The sequence below is a fragment of the Poeciliopsis prolifica genome, unplaced genomic scaffold, assembly GCF_027474105.1.
Source record: "Poeciliopsis prolifica strain line A6 unplaced genomic scaffold, Auburn_PproV2 SCAFFOLD047, whole genome shotgun sequence".
Taxonomy (NCBI): domain Eukaryota; kingdom Metazoa; phylum Chordata; class Actinopteri; order Cyprinodontiformes; family Poeciliidae; genus Poeciliopsis; species Poeciliopsis prolifica.
The window spans coordinates 517,855-544,294 of NW_026562422.1; the positions used below are offsets into that span (position 1 = coordinate 517,855).

At 38.6% G+C, this 26,440-nt stretch overlaps 1 protein-coding gene across 3 annotated transcripts in view; it reads left to right on the plus strand.

Moving 5' to 3' along the window:
- The first annotated feature begins 1,622 nt into the window (after positions 1-1,622).
- The window catches only part of LOC129377323 (neuronal PAS domain-containing protein 3), a 238,672-nt gene continuing 213,854 nt past the window's right edge, over positions 1,623-26,440 (plus strand). For 2 of the 3 annotated variants that reach the window (XM_055057196.1, XM_055057198.1), the window contains exon 1: positions 5,014-5,662. In XM_055057196.1, coding sequence (XP_054913171.1) covers positions 5,613-5,662 — 50 coding nt within the window. In that variant the 5' untranslated portion in view covers positions 5,014-5,612. Of the gene's footprint in view, positions 2,463-5,013; positions 5,663-26,440 lie in introns of those variants that run through there. The other variant, XM_055057195.1, reaches the window with a different exon arrangement.

Below are 26,440 nucleotides of genomic sequence, written 5' to 3' on the forward strand. Positions count from 1 at the left end.
GTAAACAAAACCTCATAAACTATTTGAGGTCCACTACAAATCAAGGCAGGTTGTGCAGTCCTGCCATGTTGTCCATTAAAAGCCAGTGGACTGGAAAGCAAAACTGTGAAGACTTGATCAATAAGAAGGCTCAGTACTGGTGAGTCAGGCAGAATAAGATGCATATTGTTCTGAACAGTGTCCATTGATGATGAAGTGTAGAGTTGGAGTATTTATTTAGAACACCTGTTATGGCATGCTATGCATCAGTGATATATCTATTTAGGACAGGAAGCAAATATGGAACTAATGCAACATTTTCATCTTGTTTGATGTCATTCTGAGATATAATGTAGACCTTACTATTAAAACATTGCCTGCTTCCATCCGGGATCTGGCCATTGTTGACCTCATCCCAATTTCTTTCATGGTGCTAATAAGAGTCCAGAGAGGAATCAGCCCACTTCTGACTCCTTTATCAGAATGAACAATAGTCACCACATAAATGTGTTTTTTTTTCTGTTTATTTCTTGGCTTGTGAAAAAAGTAATTTCTCATATATTATGTTATTGCTGTTACCCAATAGGTAACAGCAACAACAACTAAAAGACAATGGGGAGAGTTTTCCTGTCTATTCTTAAGAAAACTGACTGTGAGTGAAGAGACAGAGAGAGAAAAGGAAGGAGAGAGAAAGGGGAGGAGACAGGTGGAGAGAGACTGCCTCTGAATATGACTTTATTGGTGAGTCCAATCACACATGCAGCTCAGTGAGCGCAGCGAGGATAGATAAGCGTCTTCATCTGCTGGGATCACATTAGAGCGAAAAGACCTTCTGTCTCACATAACAGAGGCCAGGCAGCACACACCACCTATTTCCTTAACAGAGGCGTCATATGTTCCCCTCTGCGGCTCAAAAGCATCCACTTCTCCCTCCTTAAGAAAGGCGACACAAACTCAACGCGATGTCGCGCTGCTTCTCCCGATTCTGGTTTTTCATATATTTTTATTTTATTTATAACTGTAATATTGCACCTCGACAACTTCTACGGAGTTATGTTATAAAGCGTCTGAGACTGACCTGCTCATTTTCAAACACATGGAGGAAAATCTGATCAAAGTCTGACAACTCTTTAACAGTAGATACGTTTTTTAATACATTCATACCGTACGAGTTATTGTAGTTTTTTATGAGTTTATAAAAAACTACACTCTCATATAGTAGTGCTGTTAAGGTCTGTGTAGCTCCTCATTGGCGAGCTATATATATATATATATATATATATATATATATATATATATATATATATATATATATATATATATATATATATATATATATATATATATATATATATATATATATTCAATTGAGAACTCATAAAAAAATGTCTGAATAGTCAATAATAAAGATAAAAAAGAATAAGCAGTTCTTCGTCTTATAGTCTGAGTAACAAATTCCTCCCGCTGCACTGTTCCTGTCTCTTCTCTGTCTGTCCGTGTGCGTACGCGTGTGCGGGCGCGCGCGTGTGTGTGTGTGTTAGCACAGACACAGAAACACACACACACGTAACCGCTCATCGACATACCGACACACGCTGTATCGCTGTGTAGCTCCTCATTGGCGAGCTGGTGCAGCTGACTGACTGACCGACCGTCTGCTCCAGGCTCCTCCAGGGCTCCCCGCTCCCACACCGGCACTGAGCTGCCAGCAGGCACCGCAGGGAGGAAGGTCCGGGGACGGGATGCTTTTTACGGCGGGGGCTCCGGCGGCGGCGACCGCTTAGATCACGAGTCTCCTGCCCCGGCGGTCCAACACCTCTGTTAGGCTTTCTCCGGTGAAATGATGACTTCTCTCATTTGTTGAGTTCGGGAGGAAAGGAGAGGTTGCAAACAGCGCGCCGGACACCAGGACTATGATCTGTGGCAGGATGGCTTGTTTTGATGAATAGAGCTAAAAGGAGAAGCGAAGAAAAAACAAAAGAAGAAAACCAGAAATCAATTGAGATAAGAAAAAGAAGAAGAATGTTTTCAACACTTATTTGATGTTCTGATGCACTCAGTAATTTCTGCTATCTCTTTGTTGATTGAGTTGTGACCGTTTAGTCACTGGGTGCAGGGTCTGAATTCTGCTTCAAAGTTTTATCCGAGGTTCGCTGAGAAGAAAGAAGATTGCTGTTAAGGTCTGTGTTTGAATTTCACTACTCAGTCGAATACCCAGTCCTCCCAGTGACTCCAGTAATCAGTGGCAACCGGAGGTGAGGAAGGAGCGCACCGGAGACCGCCAGGACCATGATCAGGATCTTCCCGGATTTCAGCGTCCAGGTGACGGCCTCGGCGACCGGAGGAGTCGGGTCTGGTGGTGGAGGAGGCGGAGCCGGAGGGATGGTGACTGGACCCCCTGTAGGTCGGGTGCCGGTTCCGGTACCAGGAGCCACTAACGGGACTCCACAGGGTGTCCAAGGAATTTCCGCATACCAGCAAAGGTTAGTGGGGATTTAGCAGGACTTTTGATCTGTACATTGTAATAGTTGTGAGCACAGAAACATGTATGTTTCAAGGTTACCTAAAATGAAACAAAATGAAAAGAGTCTAAATAGTGAATGAAAAATTTAAAATGATGTTTATTGGATTTTATGTACAATTTGTGTTTCGTGAATCGACTGACCGTTGGGCATCTCTAACTCAATGGATGTGGAAAAAGGTTTTCATAAAACCATGACTATAATTTAATATCTCCAACATTAGGAAATTACAGATAATTTTAGCATTTTTGGACTTTGGGTGAAAAACTATTTGTCACATGTTTTCTAAAAACTGAAAATCAAAGAGAATATTTTCACCTGTTTGGTGTATTTTCCCCCTGAATTTATTAATGGAGCAAAAAGAAAAAGGTGGGAAAAAATTAACAAATATATTTTTGATATTCAAAAGGTACTAAAAATATATTATTTTGTTTTGCGATTCGCTTTTCAAAAACGGGAACTGAATATCTGCATGTGCCAAATCAGACAGATGAACAGGCAGCAGAGCTGATTTAGTGCACATTCACTGGGTAAGGCTGCCTGAATACACACATAGAATACAAGTCAGCGAGAAAGGATGGATGACTTCCTAAAATACAAACGGAGACATGAAAGTTGTCAAGGAAAATATTGTAATGATTCAACATTTCTCTTTTATTTTCTCTTTGAATCAGAATTATAACCTCTATGTTCTTTTTTCTCTGGATGCAAAACAAGATTAAACAAATCTCCAACATACATTATTACCCCAAACCTGTCCGTGTCACTACGGGTGAGCTATGGAAAGCAAGTAAGTCATAAATCACAGCAGGGAACTCTGTGAGTGCAAAGAGACGGTCTTAGGTGTCTTATCAACAAACAACAGGCAAAGAAGCTGTTATGTTTGCACTTCAAGTGTCTAAGAACGCATGGTGTATTTTCTGTGTTCAGTTTTGGAGAGTGTTTGTGCCCATATTTATGTGAGATTTAACTTTATTGACTTGTGGCCTCCGATGGCCTTTCATGAAAGCTTTAAAGATCTTGATGACACCCTTAATTGTGTAAAGAAGCTTGTCTAATTGTTGGGTTTTGTGTAAAATGTTTTAGTGATTTTCATGAGGTTTCCACCAGCAGCAGACGAGTTTTCTCTTGTCTTTATCGCCTCGTCGTCAAGCTGGCCTTTTTGCTTTTCTCTATTCGTATTTCCTTCAACAAACAGCTGGGAGCTAATATGTTTACACATTATGCTCCATTATCCACGTCTCCTTTGTTCAAGAGCTACCAGTAACCAGAGTAGATGTCTACTGATTAAAGATGAAAAACCCTCAAACATTTAAGTTTTAAAAGTTAGAAATCTTAAAACTTTTAAGTTTTATTTTATTTGAATCCTGTCATTAAGGATTTAAATAATCAAACCCTGGTTCAGGAAAAGCTCTAGTGCCAAAGCTGACACTGGACTGTTTTATAATCAGAACAGTTTGCTTGAATTTTACTCCAATATATCCAGATAAATAGAAAAACAATGAAACAACTGGTCCTAGTTGAGCTTTAACTATATCTAAATTTATGTATTTTGCAGTTCAGTGAAACAATCAACCAACTTTTATGTTTGTAAGTTCTGCAGCGGCTGGCAAAATGATGAATGGAGGACGTTGGAAGAATCCGTTGATGGCTTTTTTTTTAGAATTACATGACATGTGTTGATCGACGTGTGAGGGGCCGGGGCGTAGGGGGTCGGCTCCCATCGGCGGCCAAATGGAGCCCACTCTTCTCCCTCTATAGTCTGCGTTTTTCCACTATTGCAGCACCTGTAACTCTGTGTTTGCTTGGAGAATACCTAGCATGGCTCTGACCTTGACAGGTCATTGGTGCAGGGAAAGGGGAGGGAGGCTGGGCTTCCAGGGGCTCCAGCCTTGGGGTTAATCACACAGCACACCGAATAGGTTCTGATGAATTATACATCAAAAATGGTGCAATTCAAATGAATGTGGAGGGAAACGGATAGAAATATGAAACAGGTGGGAGTCTGTGATGGAAGATAATGAACTATTTCTGATTTGCAAATATGTGAGCTTAGGGAAGAATACAATTCAGTGATCTAAAACAGGAAGTCCATATTCAGACTTCCATGTGTCTTAGACTGTCGTCATCTAAAAGATTATTCTGCTGCCTTAGTACATCACTAAGGCAGCAGAATAAAGTTTGGTTTTTAAATCTTAGAGGTGGACTTTGGCTGCGGTGAGTTTATTTCATTACAAAGTGAAGCAGGTGGAGAGTTTGGAAACTGAAATAATAACTGAATTTATCCCCCATCAGACCTTCACCATGTTTTCATTTAATTATGTTTTTGGAGGGTAAAATAGTTAAAATAAGGATAATGATAACACTACCAGCTCGAAAGGAATACAGGAGAAAATAAAATGATCAATTGATTTAAACACACACAGACACACGCGCGCGCACACACGCAGAGACACGCAAGCTGAGTCCAGATGTTACAGTGTGGCGTTGTTGCGCCTGGGCTGGAGAAAATACTAGCTATGTGGGGTGTCCCTTTTCCCCATCAGCAGCCAGAAGAGGGAAAAGTATTCCAGAAAAACCACAAGGACTTTGAGACGCTCTGCCTCGGGGATTCTACGGAAACAGACGCTGCGGAAGAGGCGAGATTGGGGAGATTTGACGCTCCTGTTTGCCTTTCATTTTTTCTACTCCGGAGCGCATGCTGGAAATTCCTGTGAAGTGCCAAAGAAACAACGCGTGGACGTGGAGGGACGGACTGAGAGACGGACAGAAAGAGCCAGGACAGAGGCATCTACGAGGCATCCACCGCGCTCCCCTTCCTCACGCCGCTTGGCATGCTCGTGCGGCCGCATCGTTTCCCCCACGAGCCGTTGTTTCCACGATCCTGAGCGCCGAGCCGCGGAAAAAACACGCGCACAGGGAGCACGCACGCGCAGATCCCCTACGTTCACACTTCCACACACAGACATGGCTTTTGTCTTAACACGCCGACCATGACGCATTGCTGTCAGGGCGCCGCACCGCGCCGCGGCTCCGTGTCCACATAGACAGCTGAGGAGGGGAAACGAAGGAGGAGGGAAAGTAAGAGATCCAATTAATTGTTACAGGAAGATGGCGCCCACAAAGCCCAGCATCCAGCAGGACCCAACACGGAAAGAACGGTAACACAGCTCTGAATTAGTGCGTTTTTTCCTCACTGCATGCTGAAGCTGCACAGACTCGGGCGGTTTGCAGGCTGCTCCGTGTCCGCTTTGAGGGGGGCGGGGGGTTTGGGGGGGTTGAATTCTACCCTTCCCAGAGGAGAACTGGGGCGTGCGTGCTGGCGCGCGCCTGAGATTGGCAGGCATGCGGCTGGTTACAGGTCGGAAACACATGACTGCTGTTGCTGCTGCTGCTCTCCTCTCGCGTTTCTCTTCTGCAAGTGTGTGAGCACCTGTGTGTGCTCTGTGCTGCTGCTGCTGCTGCTTGAGCATCATGGGAAACGATGTATTAATCGATGACAAATGTATATGTGTGTGTGTGTGTGTGTGTGTGTGTGTGTGTGTGTGTGTGTGTGTGTGTGGACACGTCAGTGCCCGATACAGTTATTAATGCGCAACAATGCGTCCCTCAGTTTTAGATTATTATGTGGAGGAATTCTTCCCGTAAGACTGTATGGCGATTGGAACTTCACGTGAAAACAGGCAGACCTCGAAATGACCTCAAAGGTGGTCACTGAGACTGAGCCAGTCTCAGTGACCGGGATTTCTGAGTCAAAACCTTATTCTTTTTTTTCATTGCATTTTATATTAACAGTTATCAACCTTTAAACTCATCTCCTGAGTGTTTATATTTTTTATATAAAAACCTGTGATTTTTGTTATTACATTTCAGGGTGTGTTGATTGCTATGTAAAATGCAAAATTTTCACCTGTTGATTCGGGAATGAGAAGCTGTCTTAAAAGGCTTTTGATCTAACATGTGATGGGTGTGAGAGCAGTGATCTATAACAGCAGGATGTCAGCAGTGCTAAAGACATGACAATAGATGTTCATAGACGGCAGGGAAACCTGGTTGATCATAAAGCTGCTTTACCAAGGGATGATGCTTCAGCATCCATCCACAGTTCAAGCTCTGGTTGGTCCAGATGTTAAAGTCCCTCTCAACTCAACCGTCTTCATCACTTTAAACCCCAAATTGTTGATCCTCCTGGAATGTTTTTTATACAAGCCTATTCTTTTAGGATGGAGGGTGTCTTTGTCATTAGTGATGGGAATTTCTACTCTTTTCAGAGAGCCAGTTCTCGTATCTCGGCTCCCAAAAGGCCCTTAATTTATTATCCTTCTGGGTGTCTCAGTCTCATGGTTTGCTCACTGTGCCGCTGTGTTAGCAGTCTCGCCCTCATAACGAGGAAAGGCTCTCAGTGAGGATCCCATCGTTCACTTCTACGTGCCGAAATGTTTGTGACTGACCCAATCACTACTTGCCATCACCCTAATCTTTTGGTCTCTCCACAGATTCAAGTTGAGATGTTTTATGCTGCTCCAAAACATCAAAATTTGTAGTCAAAACAAAAGTGTTGGTAGCCTGGTAAAAACCAGCCCTCTGTTTGCTCCATGCAGTGGGTCTGACCCTCAGCTTCCTCTGCTTCCTTTGTTAAATACTGTCAGGATTCCGGGTTGGTTGAGTTTTGGGTGTTTGCTTTTTAATCATTTACTTTTTTGAGTTCTGTTTTAGTTACTATTTGCTTTTATTTAGATTATTCTTCTCTAGTTGTTTGTTTACTTATGTCCAGGCAGTATTTATTTCTGTGGATTACTCAGGTTTTCTGTTCCTTCCCATTCTCTGTTTCGCTTTGTTTCTTCACTTCTCAGCTTTCCAGTTTGGTCCCTGTCTCGGCTGTTGGTCATTTCCTTATTTGTTCCCATCTGCTCCTTCCACACATGCATCTGTTCATCTGTAATTAATTTCTTCCAGTTCTTTGTCCTCTCCACTCCGGTGTATAAGTTCATGTTCTTTTGTTCTTCGCTGGTTCCTTCTGTTGCACACAATCCATGATCGCCTCCATGCTCCTTTCTGATTTGACTTTTTGTAACTTTGTCTTTGTTTTTTGTGATTAAAGTTCAATTTTTATTTAACCATCTGCCTCATATTGCCTGCATTTGGGTGCAATAAAATCAGCATTATGCCAGATACAACATAAAAAAAAACATACATTTTAATGCACAAGCAATATGATTTGAGTTTGAGTAGAATTGACTTTACTGCACTCATGTTAAGCATTTGATTCAACTAAATCATCTCATACAAACTCTTAACCTCAAATAGAGGTTCCTGTTGAACCTCGTAAACATTTATAATAAATGTTTAATTGAGTCCCTTTACATTTATGTCTAATATTGTGAATTGTTTAACTTATTTCAACAAGGGCCTTCATCATTTATTGTAATTTAGTTTGAAATATCTGAGTATGTCTGTGGTGTTTTGTTTATATTTCATTGCAATGCTGGTCGGTTAGCTAGAGTCTTTTGTGTTGAGTCATTTATTAATTACTGTGTTCAGATCCACTTCAAAAAATTCAGACACATTTGCAGCTGAGGTTGGGTCAGTTCTCCTCTCAGACTGGCAGTCTTCACACTATCTGAAATGTACTGACTGGCCTACCTGACTGATCATCACAACTGCAGATTTTTTTCTGACTGCGAATCAGGGGTAAAATCAGTCAAAAAAATAACTTTTAAAATCGTCCTTGAAAAACTTTTAAACACCATTAGAGCGTCATGAATTGAAGCAAATCAAAAACGCTTTCAAACAGAGCTGTTGATGGTGAATCCTGGAAATTTCACAAAGTAGCTAACAGAGACACACTAACAAATTGAGGAAGCCAGTGTACTCCAGTTTCCTTACAGTTGATCTGTTTGGTCTGCTTATTATTTAATAATTATTTTTCTGTCCTTTGTTCAAAAATCTGATAACTTGAAAACAAATAATAAAAATATGGTGTGGCTATACTCAGGGCAGGTAGAGAGTTCACTACACTAGCATGATTAACATGCACTCGCACAAGACAAGAGTAAAAATATCCTGTCAAAACTAAACCTGGAAAGTTAAGACTTTTTTTTTCTTTTTCTTACCTTTTTCTCTTTTTATGGATTAAGATTAAATCCCAGTTGAAAACTGAAAATCATCCCTTACAGCTCAAATTTTATTTAAATATGCTCAATGCATTGCTTTTTACAATTGAAGTCAAAGCCATCAAGCCGTTTTAGAGCAGTGGTTTACCAGCTATTTATTAAATATAAATGCTTTTAAAGAGCTAAACATGATTGAGAAGTTATAGTTCAAATGAATAGAGTGGAAATTATTCAACCCATCTCTGTTTGAGGCTGCTCAGATTCTTTCATTTATTTATTTATTGAGGAAACAGGAAGTTCTCTGAACTGAAGAGGGGAAAATTGTATGCATGTTATGAGGTGCATAGATGATCTAATAATAAAATTTCAGCTCAGGTTCATCCAGTGATAGCAGATATACTGCCTTTAGCCCTGATTGGAGAGATCTTTTCATGCAGCAAGAAGGAAATGTGTTCCTCTTCACACACATCGCTTTCTTGCTATTTTCAGTATGCACACATCTTATGCTCTGCGACTATGATTGTTCAAAATCATAGTGGCAGCAAATCTGAATTCAGAACAAGGAGAGAAAAAAACAGCACAAGTTGGTGGGTCACCAAAGAACATAAAATATGAGTTCATGCCAAAGTTACAACCTTATGGGGCTGCTGCTCCTACCTCTGTGTGGGACTGATGGCTGTCCTGGGCTGGTGCCTTGTGTCCATCTGCTGGGGTCTTTCAGAACCAAGTCCAATTGTCATTTGCTGTTCTTAGGCATTGAGTCTTCCAGGCCTTCCATTGTTTCCACAACAGTGAGAAACTCACTTACACACACCCTCAAAATCCAAACAAACACACTGACACATATAATCTGAATGTTTGAAGGTCAAGCAAACACAGGTTGCTATTAGAGTAGTGTGGTCTATGTACTTAGGCCTGCAGTCTTGATTTAATAAAGGCAATCATTCAATTAGGATTACATCTTGCAATACTGTTTTTGTAGAGCAAATCTAAACTGGCACATGTAGGCAGCCAGCTTCTCTATGAAGTATGCCTAACATGCCAAAAACTGGATACGTGAAAAAAATAAATGAATGACAATAGACTTCAACAAATGATTTTATGTCAGACGGACTCGCTCAACACACTATGTGTGTTCAGCTAAATTTCTGCTGCAGTAAAACCTCCCAGATTGGAGTCAGTTGAATGCCACAGGCAGCTGGATTTGGACTTAAGGTCATTTTTTCTTTGTGCCACTGTGATTGTCTTTGTCACTGTAGCTAAAAGACAATCCCAAATGTTCCTACATAGCAGAGTTTGATGAAACTCGGGTGTCCTCTTTGCTTTTTTGATACTACTTCTAAAGTTGTGCTGTGGAACATTGAGTTCCACTCTCAGAAATGTTTTGCATTTGAAGACTACAGGTATCTGTTCGATATGTGTTGGTTGAACAAAGAAGGGCTGTACTTGTATTTCTTGGTACAAATAAAGGTACAGTTATAGCCTTAGTTGATGCAGAGACACAGCAGCCACAACTACCAAGTGTGATCAAGAAGTCACACTTGATCTGGCCTGTTTCTAAATTCTCAGTGGTAGTTAATAGCTTTAGACACTGACTTCCATTACTCTCTAAGATATGTGCCACAGCATCAAAACATGTATTTTGTTACAATTCAGCTGCTTTATCACCTAGAAGGACAAATAATAGCTGGCAGTGTGCTGCTATATATATATGTCTGGATTTGTGAACAAACTGTAGTGTACACTTAGGTGTACACATGTGCTTAAAACTGCAGTAATCAATTTTGTCATTCAGACAAAAAAAAAAAAATAAGCAGGAGAAAGCAGTAGTGTAATTTTTTTTCATGGCGGTCGGCTGTAAGCTAACGGCTAACAGCTCCACTGCCCAGCGCCAAGCATCCCACATTCTGTGTGTCTTCATTGGGTCAGATTGGAAAACTGGAAATTGCCATGTAACTCATTGACCTAGCAGATAACACTCCTGTTATCTACTATACTTCATCAAACTTTCAGTGAAAACTATTAAAACCTTTTTTACATTGAAGGTTAATGAATTAAAATGAATTTTGTCTTTATTTTGAGGCAGTCAGGACTGATGATACTGAATGGCAGTGTTTTTATTGAGACATATTTCATTTAAACCTAAGTAGTTGTTTCCTCAAAGCATATGTTAAATATTACCTCATATTCTCACACTCAGTCCTTACAGACAGTGATTTGCATGATAAAACTAGGATATAGGGTTGAAAAAGACATAAGTTCAAGAAAAGAAGACATAACCCAAAATGTGGATAGAAAATGACAGAGCAGAGCCAGAATCACAAAGAAAAAATTCAAAAAGTGCTAGAGATCAGACACTAACTGTGACTAAGGGGAGCAGAGGCAGTGAAGGAGAACACAGAGAAGTGGATGAGTGAAGGTCGAATCACTCATCGACCTGATTGACTCTCACTGGTGCATCTCTCAGGATGACTCCAACTCATCCTCAGGCTGGATAAGAACCTCTTAGAGCCCAGCAGGAGAGCTTGCTTAACTGCCCCAGAGGAAGCAGGTGGTGGGGAACACCTGCCTGATAACCTGACGCTGGACTGAATGTGTGTATCTTATGGGTGTGTTATTTCTCAATGTATTTCTGGTTGTGTCTCTTAACCAACCTTCCAGTAGAGTTTAAGTTTTGATTTTATTAATGGACAGACTTGTGGACTTTTTCTTTTGTAGAGCATTACTAAAATATTCTCAACTAAATGCAGCTTTGTGAAGCTGAAATAGCCAAAGTGCACCCAGAGCTAAAATGCTACTTGACATGCTACTGGCTGGGGTTTGCAAAGCAGACAAACCAGGAAAGCTGCTCACTTTTACTACTGATTGGCTGCACCCTAAGAGTGGATATGTTAGTATCTACTGCAATTCCAAGATGATTTTCACACATTAAAATAGGCGGTTATAAGCATTTTTAGCAGGGGTCTCAACTTTTCACAGATTTCAGTTATTTGCGGGCGGATGTAGTCCCTCAGCTCCCCAAATACCTGGCCGTCCATTGTGTCATAAATTATAACCGTTTCTCTTAAAAATGTTTTGGCATGACAGAAAATCCCATCACAATATATTACCTATTATATCACTTCTTATTCTGATTAATAATTTTGCCTTCAGCTTTGAAGGTTCTCATCCTGTTTTAGTGACACGTGCAAAACAGAAACTAACCTTTAATATCTGCTGCCAGAGATGAGAATTTCAAATGTTTTCTCTCTTCAACCCTGAGATGATAATGTCTTTACGGCTATGCTGTGAAAAACTGGATAATGACCAGTTTTTTACAGTTTTTCCATGGATGAACAGACAGATTCTTAAAATTATCTTAATTGTCATATGGATGACTTCTTCTAAAAAAAAAGTATAACATAAACTTAGTGAGAAATTGTACTTAACCATTAAAGTTAAGCCTAGTTGTTCATAACAACTGGGAGAGTTGAGTTTAAAGTACTTTATTTACTCTGTTAATTTTACCAACATGTTTCCTCTGACTTGAATCTTTGGTGCAGCTAAATATTTGGCTGACAGCAATGAGGCAATATGTCTTCCTATCAGAAAACCATGAATCTCATCGACAAGGATACAGGATCACCATGCCAGTGGAAACAAGTAATAAGCTGCTCCGCAGTCAGAGCAACAGTTTTACTGCTGAAACAGCAGAAATTACATTTCTATTCATAACTTAAAACATTAAGCTTGCCACTTTTGCAAATTAAAATGAAATTAAAAGCTGATTATGAAATACATTTCTTGGTATTTCAGACAAAATTACTCGTTATGTCTGAGTGAATAATTCTGCATGAGTTCAGTCAAATACTTGACTTGTAAAAAAAATTTTTTTTGATAGAAGGCAGGCAGATTAAGACCAAAATGAAACCTGTGACTCAAAAAGGGACACTGTGGCAGTGAGTGTTGGCAACATTTCAGAAATAGCATAAACACACAAACTTGACCTTTTTTTCCAAAATGTTTGTCCTTCTTCCTCCTCCCTTGAGACAAAACATATGAAAAATGTCCAATTTCCTCGTTCTGTAGAGAGAGCGGCTGCTGAGGCTTTGGGCAGCTAGGAGCTTGTGGATTTTAAAGGTTTTTCTTTCTTAGCATGAAGAAAAAACTAAGATTTGTTGTAAATAACATCAAAGGAAAATCAAACAGCTGGAAGGTTTTGTTTCAGATGTGGTGATTTGGTCCTGGTTCTCATTTTGAATTTGACAGATTGATTTTGTGCATACTTGCATGTAAACATAGTTATCAGACAGGAAGGAAAATGATTTGTTGGTAGCTGATGTCTAAGTGAAAATAGTTTTTCATTTTCAGACAGAATTCATATTTGTCTTTGGGCTGGAATGACATAGGAAATGTGTCTGGTCAACAATTGAACCTGAGTGACAGCCCGTTGTTATGGAACAAAATAAGGTGTAGATTTCCTGCAGAACCTCTGTCCTGAATGCTGATCTGACTGAAATCGTAAATAATGTTGCACAGCATACAAACAAGAATATTACAAGATGCTGAAGACATTTTGTTAGTGATGTTTTCTTGAGGTAACATATTGTTTTTACCTGCAATGCATGAGCAGTTTCATCACATGAACATTATTCTTTTTTGTTCTAAGCCTCTGCCTGAATCTATTTTGCCTCTCCAGAGCTATGATTTTATATAAGGCATTTGAAATTATGGTATATTTATTGCAAATTTCATTTGTTTATTTTTATTAGTTTAAGGATACAGGATCAAGTAGAAAAAATAAGAACAAATAATAGATGGCTAAGAACAGACTGTTCGGCAGTGCTGAGAGCATCCTGTAGTGAAATTTTTGCATCTGGAAAATAAGCAGCAGTCAGAAAGACAAAACTTTGCTTATGATTTGCCAAACCACATTTAGATGAAAACGTTTCTATTAATATACAGGTTTTCTTTTGAATCTAGGACTTGTACATTTGTTGAAATATGAGAATCATTTAAAAGTTTATTGACTGTGAGTGTCTCTCAATATGGAAGAAGTTTTCCTTACTTATAAGGTTTTAAGTCTCCATCCTCACTGCTTCTACTTGCCTTCTTTTCCTCACTCCCGTCTCTGCTCTGCTCTGCTGTGTCTTCCTCCTCTCCTGTCCTGTCGGAAACAGAGGATGTAATCAGCTCAGACCTGCTGACTGGGCAGCTTCTTACCTTAGTACCAATATCTACCTGTCCTTGAAAACACACACTTCAATTATTTTACACCTTGGATTGGTTAAACACACACACTCAAACACACACACCATGCTGCACCTTTCCTTTATTGCTCTTCTGACTTTTGTATTATTTCTTCTCTTTTCGTCAGTTCTTGCCATCATGTACTTTTATTTTGACTCTTTTATAAAAGATTTTCTGCTACAGCATAATGTTTCTTTCTCTTTTCTTTCATTCTCAGCTTTTCCCATTAACATGACTTTTTTTTTAAAGCTCTCTGTGTTGAACTTGTCCAGTATCTCATAGTACTGTCACTTGGTTGGAAGGACATGTCAGATGATGAATGCAGCAACTGGAGATGTCTTTAAAATAATTGCTTGTATTGACAAAAATACAAAAGGTGACCTCCACCTCGGTCAACAATGAGCTGCTCATTTGAAAAACCCACGCTTCTGCTCACACTGTAATTCACTTCTAAAGCAGGATGTAAAATGAAAGCGTAATAGAATAAAATAACGTAAAGGTATTTTGTGGCACTAGTGGCCTTTACTGACAGCAGAGAGACAGAAAATGGGCAAAGAGAGAGAAAAGGTCCCAAGGTTGGGAACTGAACCTTGGATGGTGTACTGAGGATGGGGTATGCTGCCTCTACACCACCACATTACATCAAAAAGTAGAAGACTTATTATGTCTGACCCAATTTTACAAGATTAAGTTGACAACAACTCCTCTTTGGACCTTTTGAGATTATGTTGGTGTCTCTGACATTCCTTTTTCTCTCTATGTTGACATAAGATACTTTTGAGTATACATATTGAAGTTGCCAAATCACCAAGGATCATTGTGAAACGCCATTCAAAATGAAAATGACATTATCATCAGATGGTACTATGCACCGACTGGTCAGCAGATAGACTGACCTATGATGGATGGTTAGTGCCAGACTCTGAAACTCTGTGCAGCAGTCCCCTCAAAAAAACTTGGACAATTTTCTTAGAAAATGGGGCAAAATAAGTATTAAAAACCTCCAAAACAAATGAAGATAAATTTAAACTTCTATGGCTATAAAATACCCAGGGCTGCTGCAGCTGCTGTGTGTGTGTGTTTTGTGTTTGGTTGTCACAACATGTGTTCAGTCATGGCAATGGGTTATGGTGTTTATGATGTATGCCATCTAATAATCTTATATGCAGTTTTTTGTGCAATTTTAAAAATCTGGGAACAAAGTGAAAGCTGCCTCTGTCCTATCTTCCTGTCTTCCTGCTCATGTCCCCCTCTCTGGTCTCATTACCTCTTCTCATCTCCTCTTTTGCCCTGGCGTGGTCACTTTTTGCCCCTGTAGCCAGCAAAGAGACCCAAGGGTGAAATCACTATTGATTATTCTGGAATCCAGGGTTCCGGTGGAGGAGTGTGGTAGGCATGGGAAGGTGCAGCTCAGTTAGAACAATTCTTTGAGGAATTCATTAGAAAAACAATTCCATCAAATATAAATATGTACATACGTCAGATTGAATCTATAGCTGAAAAATTATCTGGAAATTTATAGTTTTTTATTTTTTTAATCTTTTTAATTTTTTAATCTAACAAGTTTTAAAAGAGGAATGCTTTTAAGCGTGGCAGTGCCTTTGAACCGACACTTCTGGCCTGTGATGGGATTCACAGACATGCTGCAAAAGGGAGCTGTACACAGTGTCAAACTATACACTCAAAAAAAAAGTTGTGCTTTCTGTTACATTTTGGGCATCAGAGCAAACAAACAGAGGATAAGACACACATTTTACTAAGGGTGCATGATATGTTAGCACTAACACCAGTATCGGACAATATTAGTTATTTTTTAGCATATTGTATCAGTTCAATAAATAAAACATCCGTCATTTCATCCATGTTGTTGCTATATGTTGCAGGTTGGTCATGTGAGCTCTGCTAAATCATGTGACAGTGATGGTGATGCAGTGCGGAACCATGGAAACCTCAACTGAAGTAGAGAAACAGCGGTCATTTCTTTCAAGGTGTTGAAAGTGTAGTGAAGTAAATATAATATCATTAAATATCAGTTATCAACCATAACATTAAAATGAATATCTGAAATCAATATTGACCCAAATCTTTGTTGCAGCCCTCCTTTTTACTAATTAGGACTGTATTATGAAAACATTTAACTGGTTGTTGATCTCCTTGCTCCTGCCCACTGTTTTTGTGATGTAGCTGTTGTTTTTACTGGTGTGCTCAGACAGCAATTTAACTTCATAAGTACTGGAACCACATGGGTAAAAATAGCCCAGAAATACACAAAAACAGTGCATGTGCAAATGTTGCACTTAGACGAAAATGTTCATGAATCAATGCTTCACAACCTACACATTGACATTCACTTTTGCAATGAATTCCAGTCTAGATGATAAGGACAATGCTTGGCTTGACAGATTCATTCTTGCTGCCAGTGATGGATCAACTGTGTGTCATTTCATGCATGTATCCTGGTTATAAATATCTGTGCTTATTCACTCATTTGACTTCTGCCCTGCTCCCATATGGTTATACACACAGAAACACACTTTTAGCTTCTGTCCTCAAAAGCTTCTGTCCAGTGTGTGCTGGACAACTCAAAGGTATTGACATGCAAATGGAAGCATGCTCATAGCCATGTCGGTGTGTGTTTCCCTGCTTGGACTGATGCAGCATAACATACACATGTTGCTGTTTTTCTGTTCAAAACCAAGAGAAAACTTTGTCATCCTACCAATATGTCATTCTCTTAGGTCTTTATAATGACTAAATCACAAGATCTGGCTCTTTTTTTTAACCTATTTCTTTAATTTCTTCCATAAACATAGTTAGTTTGAGTTAACTAACTATGTTTAGCCCAGAAAAATGTCAAAGTCTTCGGGCTAACTTGTAGTTGGGATAATTTGCAAGTTGGAAAGTAGTTCTTAAGTTGAAGGTCCAAAGGAAGGTGAAATTTCAGGTAGAACTGTAATTGATAGCTTGTTTTTTTCTACCACGAGTCATTTGATCTGCAACAAAGTGAGCTTCAAGTTCATCGGGACTGGAAATACAAATATAAAGTCTCAGAATTTTGACATCAAAATGTGGTTTTAGAGTCTTTTAAAGTTTTTCTCATATGAACTTAGTTTCTACTTAATTAACATGTTGTAACCACCATATCCCCTCCCCCTGGAGTCCCACAGCACAGGATTTATGTAGGACTTCTATCTATCCTACTTGACTATTTGTGCAAAAAGTTGGAAATTGTGTCCCAGGGTTCATTCAATCAGTATAAACAATAAAAAAAAATTCACCCCACAATAATTTCAATTCAGATTTCTTTTTTTTTTTTTTTAAAGTAACGCCTAATATTTGTTTCAAATGAATATATTTGTGGTAAGTAAAAAAAAAAAAAAAGAAGCAGAATTAACGTGTGGAATTACAGTTTCTCCAAATTATAAATACTTAGTGGATTTAAGCTCAAGCTTTCTGAATCTCATTGCATCTTCAGGCTTTTTCAGCTTCACAGAAAACTGGAACTAAAACTCTGTTTAATTTTTTTCATCTTGAAGAACAAGGATGTACAAGTTCTGTTCTGAAGAGCTACTATCCTGCAACTTTCAAATGCATCCCTTTTTGAAAACACCTGAATCAAACAGCCAAATCCCCCATCAGCATTCAGTCATTCACCTCTGCAGAGTCCAGAGGGGTGGCAGAATGAAACCTTTATGTTGAGATGCTTTTCTCAACACTCAACAACACTTTTTATGAGATCAGTCATTTCCATTCACACACTGAAGTTGGCAAGCTATAGGATAGTAGCAACAGCTGCTCTGGAGCCGTCTGACAAAAGTGAGTCTGCCATGCAGTGGCGGTCTTCTGACCACCACCAGCAGGCAGGATGGGGCGGGAATCCAACCAGCAACCCTCCAATAGCAGAACGAACTCCTGCCTTCATCACCCCAAACTTTAGTTCAGAGTGATGTGTGAAGAAAGATACTTGGCCTGTTTAAAATAAATCACAGAGCTAAATGTAGAACACTAAATTACTAAAATCTTGTTATTTATGTAAATTCCCAGCAAATTAGAGAATCATTTTCAGGATTTACAACAGTATAAAATGAGTTGTCTTGGCAGAACTGAATTCCAGTTTCCACTAAATCAAAGTATAAAATGCTGCTCATCATCATAATCTAGATTTTACGTTTTAAAATGGTTTTAGTCATTCAAAATTTGTTTGAGTTGAAACATTTAGATTATTGTATCAAGTATTGATATTTGAATGTGTCATCAAAATTTAGATTCATTTTACACTCTGTGTGTGCGTGCGCGTGTGTGTGTAGGAGGTTGTAGTGATTGGACACATTGAACTTTATTGTTAGACAATTCAAAAGTCAAAAATATGTCAATCACTGTAAAACAATATGGTCTATACAGAAAAAAATAAAAGTATGCCAAAATCAGAATCTATTTATTTTACTGTCTTATTAGTGATAAGACAGTAAAATAAAAATTAGGTTTTAAATAATCGTGCTGATAAAAAAATAAAACAAACTGTGACGTGTCTTGATTAAGAGCAGAGGAAAAAAGAAACAACGCTAACACAATTTGAGCAAAATAAAAGGCTCTAACGATGTAAATCTTTCTCAAACATTGAAGAACTGTTTACTGGCAGCATTTTGTCTCTCTGCTCGGCCAAATTAAAGGGAGATTCCATTAATTTTTCAGTGTGTCTGCTTGGCCTGTTGAAGTAAATTTGCATTTCTATCTCACAGCTTAGTGGATACTCATTAAAAACAGAACTGCTGAATTTGTAAATTGTGTTTTTTTTTTTCATTAAATCAAAGCACACTCACATTTTCAGTCTTCACCTCAAATCCCACATCATTTGACAATGTGCAAACACATATGCACACACAAGCAACATATAAGCAGCTCTTTGCAGGTGCCTCCTGCAGCTCCCTGGCCCTCTGTGTTTGTGTGGCAAGCTCATCTATAGGTGTGCTTGTTGTTGTTTATTAGAGTGTGAGGTCCATGACAGCGATCAGCGGCTCATTCACTACATTAATGAGAATGATAGCAGCTTTAAAAGACTGTTCCACACTCTGACCAAACTCATTAACACAGGCTTGCATTTAAATACACTCTGCTCTTCTTCCTCTCCTTCTCTTCTTTCTGCATTTATAGGTTTAGCTGTCCACTTGTCTTTCTTACACCTTCTGTTCTTCCTTATTTATACTTCATCTTTCTTATCAGTAGGTACTTTCTAAACATTTTTTTCTTGTTTTATCAACCGTTGACAGAAGAAGCTCTTCCTTTTTTTGTTTTTTTATGGATTCTTTTTTCTTGTCTTTTTCTTGGGGTTATTCTCATCTATCTTTGGTACTCTTGGTTCATACTGTGGTTGGTCCAGTTGCTTATGTAGCTAAAATGTTATGTTTGTATGGGTGAAAAGTGTCTGACATTAACATATATAATGTACACATAATGTTGCGGGTTCTCTCATGATAATACTCTTATGCTTCACAGTTGTGTTTTCAGGCAGGCTTCCTCTTTTCACTCCAGCTACAGTAAAACTGCAATTATGTCACTTAAGTTGTAGTTTTTATCAGACATGTCTTCAAAATATCCAGCTTAAACATTGACTTCATTTTTTAACATCAAAAGATGGCTTCTCAAGTTACTTTTGGAGCTTTGCCTTTTTTCTTTTGCCTTTAGGAAGGATGTTAGTTGTACCAACTGATGAAAAAAAGAAAAGTGAAGTTTGACTTCATATCAGACAGTGAAAATAACTGTTTGCACAGTAATTATCTGCTTGGGACTGTAAGAGATCCAGAACTGCCTACCTAGTGACTGGATGTGGCTCAAATAAACTGTTTATGAACAGACAGCTGATGTGTTTAGTTCTCTGAGCTGGTCAGGATTTTCATATTCAGAGTGATGTGTCACTGCTTGTCCTTTTTGTAATCCCACATCTAAGAAAATCATACAAATAAGAAAATATTTTCTAAAGCTGCATTAAACTTCTTGGATGGTTCAGACCTGCACATTTACAGGAGTCCACTCATCAGAACACATTCCAACAGATAATTATTCTGTGTGTGTGGGTAAAATAATGCTGTCATTTTGCACTTTCTTTGCTGTGATGTTTTCACTGAAAACACTGCAGCTTTTCTCAACAGTGTGTGTGGGTAGGTGGATGTGTTCAGAGGCTGTCTGAGCTGTGGCCTGTGAAGGCATTGATGGACTGATCCACCTCTGGTAGCTGTAAAATGAGCAGTTGTGTTGAGGAAATAAATTAAAAGCATCACATTAATGATATAATGACCTCTGTGTCATTGTGTTTTATGGGGTTGGTAGGATCCCTTTCACAATCAGGTCTGATGCTCATGTTTGCAAACAAGACAGCAAAAAACTTGATATTTAAAAAGGCATTCATAAATTGATTTTAAGAACAAAGTCATACAATGCATTAAAAAATGTTAGATTGAAATACAGTTAGTAGATAAACAATAAGCTTCAATACTACATGTTAAGTTTACATTGACATGGTATTTTTAGAAATGTAGAGAATAAAATGTAATTTTCCTTCAATCAAAGAAAAATTATTTAGATTTTGATTTAATGGGTAGTTTCAAAATGACTCTTTTACTGCAGACCTATGTTGTTGCATTACATTCAAAATGCTGTTTTGTACTGCAGTGATATTTTATCTGAAGTATTTTCTCTGAAATTTTTTTAAAAATCCACCATTTTATTTTAGTTTAATCCAAATATTACTTTTTTTACTGCCAGCTAAGCAAGGTGGCATCCATTAACTCACTGACTGTTTGGTTGGCTAGCAACACCCTGCTGAGTAAGATGAGCACTACCAGTTTCATGATGAACCCAGCATCATTGGCCATACTTCACTCCATAGAAGCTCACACTCAATGAGGACACAATGTGGACTCAATGAGGACACAATGTGGACTCAATGAGGACACAATGTGGACTCAATGAGGATACAATGTGGACTCAATGAGGACACAATGTGGACTCAATGAGAAATCAGTGAGGACTCAATGATGACCAAATGTGGACTCAATGAGGACACAATGAGGACATAATGAGGACTCAATGTGGACTCAATGAGGACACAATGTGGACTCAATGAAGACACAATGTGGAGTCAATGAGGAGTCAATTAGGACATAATGAGGAGTCTAGAGTATGTGACCATGTCTACATACCCGGTGACACATTGACTTGCTCTGGAAACAACTTGACAGGAAACCATGTTCACATTGAAATATTTTGCATGTGACACTGAGCTGATAATATTGAGTCACCACAACCATCTTGCATTGTTTTTGTACTGCTGCTGTCTGTTCAGCACTAAGAGTTGTGTGGTGTTTGTTCTAATGGAGTAAAAATAGGCTAAATGACCACCTAGCTCATCAAACATAATAATAATATACTTTCATGTTATGGGAAATAAAATAATTTGTCACAATAAATATAGGAAATCAGTACACTTGATTATAAAATTTCACTTGTCTGTGAACGGTGCACCCTGAGTTACTTATAGTCACATAGTTAACTATAAGTTACATAGTTACTTTACTCAGAATTCACAGGAGCAGTTTGATGTTTCACCACTGACCCCAACAACCAGACAGGAAGTGAGTAATAAGAGAGGAGGAAGACATGAGGCAGAAGTGAACAGGCTGGGACTCAAACCAGTGACGGCTGTGTCCAGGACCGAGGCCTCTGGATATGAGTTGCGTGCTTTACCCCCGTCCCACCGACCCGGCCATACACTACAATTTTCTTGTGTTTCACAAATTTGTCTAAAATTTGTTCAGCAAACTTGCTTGTTCTACATGCTTGTTCTTCAACAGTAGAGTCTGGCACAGTGAGTGTGTGTCCATGGTGTGGTGTTTAATGTGTTGTTTTCTTTCTGAAGCTTTCAGCAGGCTGTCTTTTGCTCTTCCACAGATCTTCTCATGTTTCGTTGCACAGTGCCTTCAGTAAAGAGGATATATTTCAATGTGAAACCTCTCTAATGGGGTTCACATCACAAATTGGGTCTAAAGCAGCTGATATTAAGTTTGTGCTTTGTAAGAGGATTACTTCATGCTTTGTGACACCTCCATTTTTTCACCTGTTTAATAATTTTTTGTGCATAGTTACTTTTTATTACACATCACTTCATTGATTTACATCTGTGGATTGATTTATTTACATATTTAAGGTGGTGAGAGTTTTAAGTCAATGACAAATTTAGAAACATATTTACTTAGAATATTGCAATGTGCTCAATAATATTCAGCACCTATTTTACCTGGAAAGGAGAAGTTACTACTGAGCCCATCTGGTGACATGGGAAAAAAAGAAAAATAGTTGCCAGACACCAGACAGTCACCAGACAAAATTCATCACAATATTGAAACATTTTCTGGGTTTGTTAAAAATATAATTAATATTTTTCTGTGTTTTATAAATATTTTGTTCCAACCATACTTTTGTGTGCAAATCCCTCATGTTCCCTTTCTTTTATCATCCTGTCAGCATCTGCTCAGCGTTAGTCTTCTCAATAAGACTAATTCTTTTTTTAATGTAATAAAAGTATCAAACAGACTAAAATCATAGAATAAAATGTAAGAAGTTTAAGGCGGACCTCTACTTGGAAGCTCTACTACATAATCCGCTCCTCTTGTGACTTCAAAGGAGGTGGTGAGGAGCACCAGTCCTCCTCCTGCTTTCCATATCAAGGCTCTTTTACTGCTGCTGTTACTGCTGAGGAAGAAGAGGAGGAGGAGGAGGAGGTAGAGCCAGCAGAGCAAAAGCGGTTGGAATTGAAACACAGCAATGAATTTGTTAGGTTGTGACGCTCATTAGAAGGAGACCTTAGGGTTTTGCTCGTCCTCTCCTCCTCCCTCCTCATCTCGTCTTATTTTCTCGTCTGAATTGTTTCTCTTTCTTGTTCTGCTTAAATATCAACTTCATAATCTGCTGTTCATCCTCTCGCTTTCCTCTCTCTCACATCTCATGCTGTCTCCATGTCTCTGCCCTGTCTTTACTTTAACAGTGAACAGTCTGTCCTTATTTTATGTAGTACAAATAACCTCAGATTCCTTATGTGACCACAGTTCGTCTGTATGTAAATGATGCATCATTCATGCAATTAGATCCACCAATTTGTGCAGCTATGATTATTTTTTCTTCTTAAAGACGATAGCTCACTTGAAGAGAAGTTGTAGAATTATACATATTTTGCATATATTGTCTTTTCTCATAATTTTGACTTTAATAGAGTTTTCCAAATTTGTCAAAAAGTGCATTTCATTTCATTTATTTGTTCTCATGGTGCATTTTTCTGTTTATGAATTCACTCATCAGGATACACGTGACGTAAATACGTCTGTCTATGTGAATTCATCTGTTTTTGTCAGATCTGATTTTGAGGCCCATCACTGGTTTTGATAAACAGATGTTAATATATACCATAGAACTGCAGTATTATGGACCAACTTTGGAAACCTGAGATATTTGATCAGCTTCTCTTTCAATTTTTAATTCATAATAACTTATTTAAAGAGTCTGTGGTGTCAGTAATCAATACTCTAGCACAGGAGAGTTTTGGCATTTACATCTGTGTTTCCGAGATTTGGTGTTGCATAAAATCAAATTTCTTAAAGACTGTATGACTCGTATACTGTCACTTTTTGTGTCACAGTTTGTGTGAGTGTTCTGTGTTGATGATAATGAGCTTAACTGATGTTTGACTGAAATATTATTTCATGTAAATAATATTCTAGACCTTTATTTTGAAGCATCAAAAAATTTTGATTAAGTGAATAAAACAAAAATATCAATTTTTGTTTTATCAATTAATACATTAATTAATTTATCTTTAATTATGTAGGAGATTTTTAAAAAATGTTGCATGGTTCTACATAAATATATAGAATACTGGATTTCTGGAAGTAAAATTCAGTGACACACACAACTCAGCGAATAACATCTGCAGAGCATGAGAAGGGTCTATTGAAATATGTATGTTGAAATAAGAAACACCAAAACACATCATTGAGATGGAAATTAAAAATGATGAAAATTGAAAACTAAAAGAATCAAGAGAGGTATTTTAGGTTACATGGGGAAAGAGAAGACAGATGGAAAGCTGACTGGACCTGAAAGGACAGAAGATAAAGAGATAAATGGGCTCAAAAAAGAAGTGAAAAGAAAGAGAGCTTACTGGTAAAGAGTGGGAGTGAGAGACGTGAGTGGTAAAACAAGGCAGACAAAAAGACAGAAAGAGAGAGGCTTTCTAGTGTCAAATGAAGAGATAAAAAACTAACCCTCCCTCATTCTCTGTTTTGCTCCGGAGAGAAAATGAGTGGGAATTCCCCTGGGAGGCCTTAATCCACACACTGTCTTTCCCTCTCCCTCTTTCTTTTCTTTGTTTAGCTCTACCTTGTTTGTCCTCCCAGTCACTCTCTCCCAGCGCTGCAGGCTGGATAGAATGATGGTCTCTCACTGCCATCACACTTACTGGTTATACTGGACAAATGAGCTGTGGTTTAAACCAGTCTCTAGCTGCAGAAATAACTAGAAATAGATGGATACTGGTTTGGATATTACGGCTTTATAATAGGAAATTAATATCTCTGTCGTTGTGCAAGTAAATGGAGAGCTTAAAGTGAGTATCAACTGTGTGACTTAGAAAATGTTCCCCATTGTTGTAATACATTGAATAAATCATGTCAGTTCCACCTCTGAGGGAAAAAGAAGAGTGTCCTGTGAAAACCAAAACAGCCATGATTTTCTGCATTAAAATTATAATCATTGATTCTGTCAAAGCAAAATGAATTGTATAACTGGTCACCCCACTGCAAACATTGATGTTCTCGCACTTTTAAAGGTTAGGGAAGGAGAAAGTGTTCTAGTTGGTTTTACGGCCCAATATTCTCCAGCATAACTTGTGGGAATGTGACAGCAGCCGTAATCTGAAGCAGAAGAAAAATAACTTTTGGGTTTGTACCTCATAATCTGATTTTGATCTGGTTGCTGCAGTGAGTGGTACATGGTGGGAAAGAACAGCTGCAAGAAGCTAAGCATGCTTTTCTTTCCACTTACACTCTTTTTAATCTGAATTTATTTTTAAAACTTTGAGGTTACTGGTGTTCAGTCCAGTCAGCAGCAACTAAATATTTTATGATAAAACACTCAGTTACTCAACAATTTGAATGTGCACAAAGAATATGTACCACACTCCTATGAAATGTACTTTATTAGTGTTAAACTCCATTGCAGCTAATTTCTTGGCAACATGACTGGTTTTGTCCTTGTGCTGCGTTCCTCTGTCTGGAGGCTGTGCTGTCAGTTCTTGTGACAGAAATAGGATGAAGGCTGAAACCCTTTGCCCACAAATTAGTCCTCCTGGATGTAACCCTCATCAATGACAGCAGCCCCACATTTCTTTTTCATGAGTGCTCAATTGCTAAAACCGAATTTAATACTTTCCTGCCACACACCCTCGGTCAGATCACAGTAGTGGTTCGCCCCTTACACCAAAGTGACAACGAATCAGAATTTCATGCATCTGGATACTCGGGCTGTCACACCAAGGTGTCCTCATCTCTCTCTCTTTCCCGAATTCCCTTTCATCTTTCCGCTGAATCCTCTTAAACACATAATATTGTATGTGCTTAAAGATGTGCACAAACAGGACTGGGAGTTGGTTGATAGAACGGCAGGTTTGAATTTAAAGTAACTGGTTTAAATGTGCTGAGTGCTTCAACAGAAACAACAGTGAGACTTTCCATCTCTTAGTGCCTCTGGCATTTCCTCTAAAGGGCCTGGCTCAGAAAGCAGCCTGTTTGTGTGTGATGTGTGTGTATGCATGCGTGTACATACTGCTGGCAGGGACAGCACAGCAGAAGCTAGACATGGATACTCTCTCTGTCACTCTGTGTAGAAAGGAGCCTAGCCCAGGTTTCACCAGTTTATCAACAGGTTCACTTACTTTTTATTGTAAATGGTGAATAAGCGCTCCTAGTGTGGAAGTACCGAGGAGAAAGGCAAAAGCAGCTCAAAAACCCTGAGTATAAAGAGGAAATGGAGCTGAGGTAAAGTCGTACTTTAACCACAGGCTAGATGTTTATGTTCATAGTAAAATTATTTAAATTTAACTTCAGATGTACAAACCTACACGTCACAAATTTCAACCATGTTGTTATTATTTAATAAGTGAGAAGAAGCCAGAATGGAGGCTTGTGTCTCAAGGCTGAGCCAAACTGCCAAAATCCATTTGAAAAGTTGCAGTTGAGACATGAAAATCACATAATTTTAATCTCAGCCTCATGTCCAACCTGTCACATCTCCCCTGGCAAACCTTATGAATATGAAATAATCAAAATTGGTTTCAACTGGATAATTTATGCATAATTAGAATACATTTAAAAAGCAAAAACATGAACTGTACTGTAGACTGTAAACAAAGTTTTATAAGCTTACTTTATTTATCTGCCAATCAATAGAGGTTTTACCACAGGTGATTGTTTCCATGTTGTCCAGAAAGCGTCATGCTCATCATAGTTTGTTTTTTTTAAACTCAGAGTGAGAAATGCAGAGTGCTGTCCTAAA